Raw genomic sequence first — 2506 nt, 5'->3', positions numbered from 1 at the left:
CCATCACTGGAAGAAAAGGACATAATGAGTTGAACATTGGCTCAGGTCTGAAAGTTATTCTCTAGGGGAGACAGCTCCTGTGTGAGTCTGTGGTGAGGCAGCCCATCAGAACATGAGTGTGTGGAGCAAAGCTGTGACTCTTGTGGCCAAGAAAGAGGAGGAGGAGATCACAGCCACACAGTTTCCCCTGAGTACAGGGTTAGTGGCCTCAAACTTCCCACTGGCCCTGTCTTCATACACGTTCCACCAGCAAACACAGCAATAGCCTGGAAACCAAGCTTTTACCTCATGGGCCTTTTGGGGACAAGCAAACTGTAATCTACTTCAGTCCTTGAGAGGGGAGCATGAAGCTTCACTTAACGCCTTGAATTATAAGGCTTATATGAGGATATCAGGGTCTAAGATGTTTCTCACTGTCAAATACCTGGAAGTGGAAATGTCTGAGTTTCTCTTGCATTATACACAATGCTCACCTTTGTCAGTGCATCCAGTTCAGGGGCCGTGAAGGAGGGAAATGCTTCTTATGAAAAAGCCTCACTTCCAGCTAACCTGGGTTTGTTGCAAGGCTGTGGTCCTACGTGGAATTGATGGTTAGTGTCCAGAGGGACACAAAACCCAGTATCATTATCCTTCTTGTGTTTCAGAGAAGGGACATGACCAGGATATCTGACACTCTCGTAGATCAAGAAGGGACTTCAAACTTGTGTCCTAACTGGCAACAATTGTGGACTCTGACCTAGTGTTATTGGGTTTGGGGGTAAATATTGCTTTCTCTGTTTGTGAAATAATCAGCTAGGCTAGGCATTGGCCTAGAGATCTGCTTATTCTCAATGATGCCTGTTCATTCTAAGTTTAGGTTTCCAGCCTCCTTCTTCGTTTCATGGTCACTGCTCACTGCTTTTTCTGCTCCTGATGACATTTAGATTACAGCCTCTCAGAGGAGCTGACTTCCCCTTCTAATCTGAACCAATCCACCTTGTTTTTTCTTTATCTCATTATATCCAACTATTTTGTTTGTAAGAAGAATCACAATGCAAAATACTTTGTTGTCATGAGATTCAAAAAATCAGTTTATGGCTGGAGAGATGGCTCGTGGTTGAGTCGTTCTTGCTCTTGCAGACTACATGGGTTCAGATTCCAGCATTCATGTGGCAGTTCACAGCCATCTGTAACTCTAGTTCTAGTGGATCCTTTGCCCTCTTCAGGAATTCAAGGGCTACAGGCACACATGTAATGCACAGACATAGATGTAGACAAAACACTCATACACATAAAATACAACTAAAGACATCTTTTTAAAAGTTTAATTCTGAGAGGTCAAAGCGCTTCTGCAACTCGCACTCTTTAAAGCAGAGCAGTGAGAATGCACTCCCCAGATGGAACCTCAAAATAACAGAATTTGATGATTCCCCTGGGCCAGCCACAAAATCTCTTGGGATATACTTAAAATACTCTAGGGAATTCTTCCTAATCCTAACTGCCATAGAGTGACACAAGAGCAGGTGTCCTCTGAGCACCAAGTCAAGCTTCTCTGAGCTGATTTGCATATTGAGACTTTAGTCACAGTGCAGAATGCTCAAAGTATTTTTAAAGGCAGCTTGCCAGTGCCTAAGAAGCAGACTCTAGTCCAGGTCTCAGAGATGGGGTCAGCTGCTCTCTTGCTGTGGGTACTATTCCTCTGGGTTCCAGGTGAGAGGGTGCAGTGCTAGGAGCATCTCCTGTGGCCATCATTGTTTTATATGCCTTAGTGTCCTCCCCAATCACTGAAATTTAATTGGTTTTAAGTTTCCTTTTTATTTTATTTTTCTCAGGGCATATCTCTTGACTGATGTTACACATTCCGTATGCATAATTTTTCCTTGGGTATTTGCAGTATATCTGTGACAGCAATGTGTGTTTATCATTCCAGGTTCTACTGGCGACATTGTGCTGACCCAGTCTCCACCTTCACTGACTGTGTCTCTAGGGCAAAAAGCCACCATGTCCTGCAGGTCCAGCCAGAGTATCACTCTACATAGTATTATTCATTATCTTTACTGGTATCAACAGAAACCAGGACAGCCCCCCAAACTCCTCATCTATAAAGCATCCAACCTAGCATCTGGGGTCCCTGCCAGGTTCAGTGGCAGTGGGTCTGGGACAGACTTCACCCTCACCATCTATCCTGTGGAGGCTGATGATGCTGCAACCTATTACTGTCAGCAGAGTAAGGAGTTTCCTCCCACAGTGTTCCACAGCTAAACAAAAACCTCCTGGGGTTGCTGCTCACTGAAGCTCAGTGTCTGAGCTGTGTTTTTCCCCAGACATGTCAACCATGTGATTTCAGAAATCTTGTTAAAACAGTGAAGCTCTGAAACAGATTTTTTTAAAAAAATGTGTTTGTCCCACCATTTGTGCTTTATAATTCATCTGTTTGCTTACTTAATAAAGAACTCTTGATACTATTTTCAACAGGTTATTTTCAATAAATTTTGTTATTGTTGTTCAATATACCAAATAGTCAATC

The 2506-nt window shown here is 43.3% G+C and overlaps 1 gene segment (V, D, J or C); it reads left to right on the top strand.

The window, feature by feature from the left end:
- Positions 1–465: 465 nt before the first annotated feature.
- On the top strand, positions 466–2241 carry LOC128099668 (Ig kappa chain V-III region PC 7940-like). The segment is given in 2 exon segments: positions 466–553; positions 1910–2241. Coding segments are annotated over 2 exon segments (420 nt in total).
- The last annotated feature ends 265 nt before the right edge of the window (positions 2242–2506 follow it).

The sequence above is a fragment of the Peromyscus californicus genome, unplaced genomic scaffold, assembly GCF_007827085.1.
Source record: "Peromyscus californicus insignis strain IS unplaced genomic scaffold, ASM782708v3 Scaffold_6__1_contigs__length_162567912, whole genome shotgun sequence".
Lineage (NCBI taxonomy): Eukaryota > Metazoa > Chordata > Mammalia > Rodentia > Cricetidae > Peromyscus > Peromyscus californicus.
The sequence above is the reverse complement of the archived record's forward strand: the minus strand, read 5'-3'. Positions and strand labels throughout refer to the sequence as shown.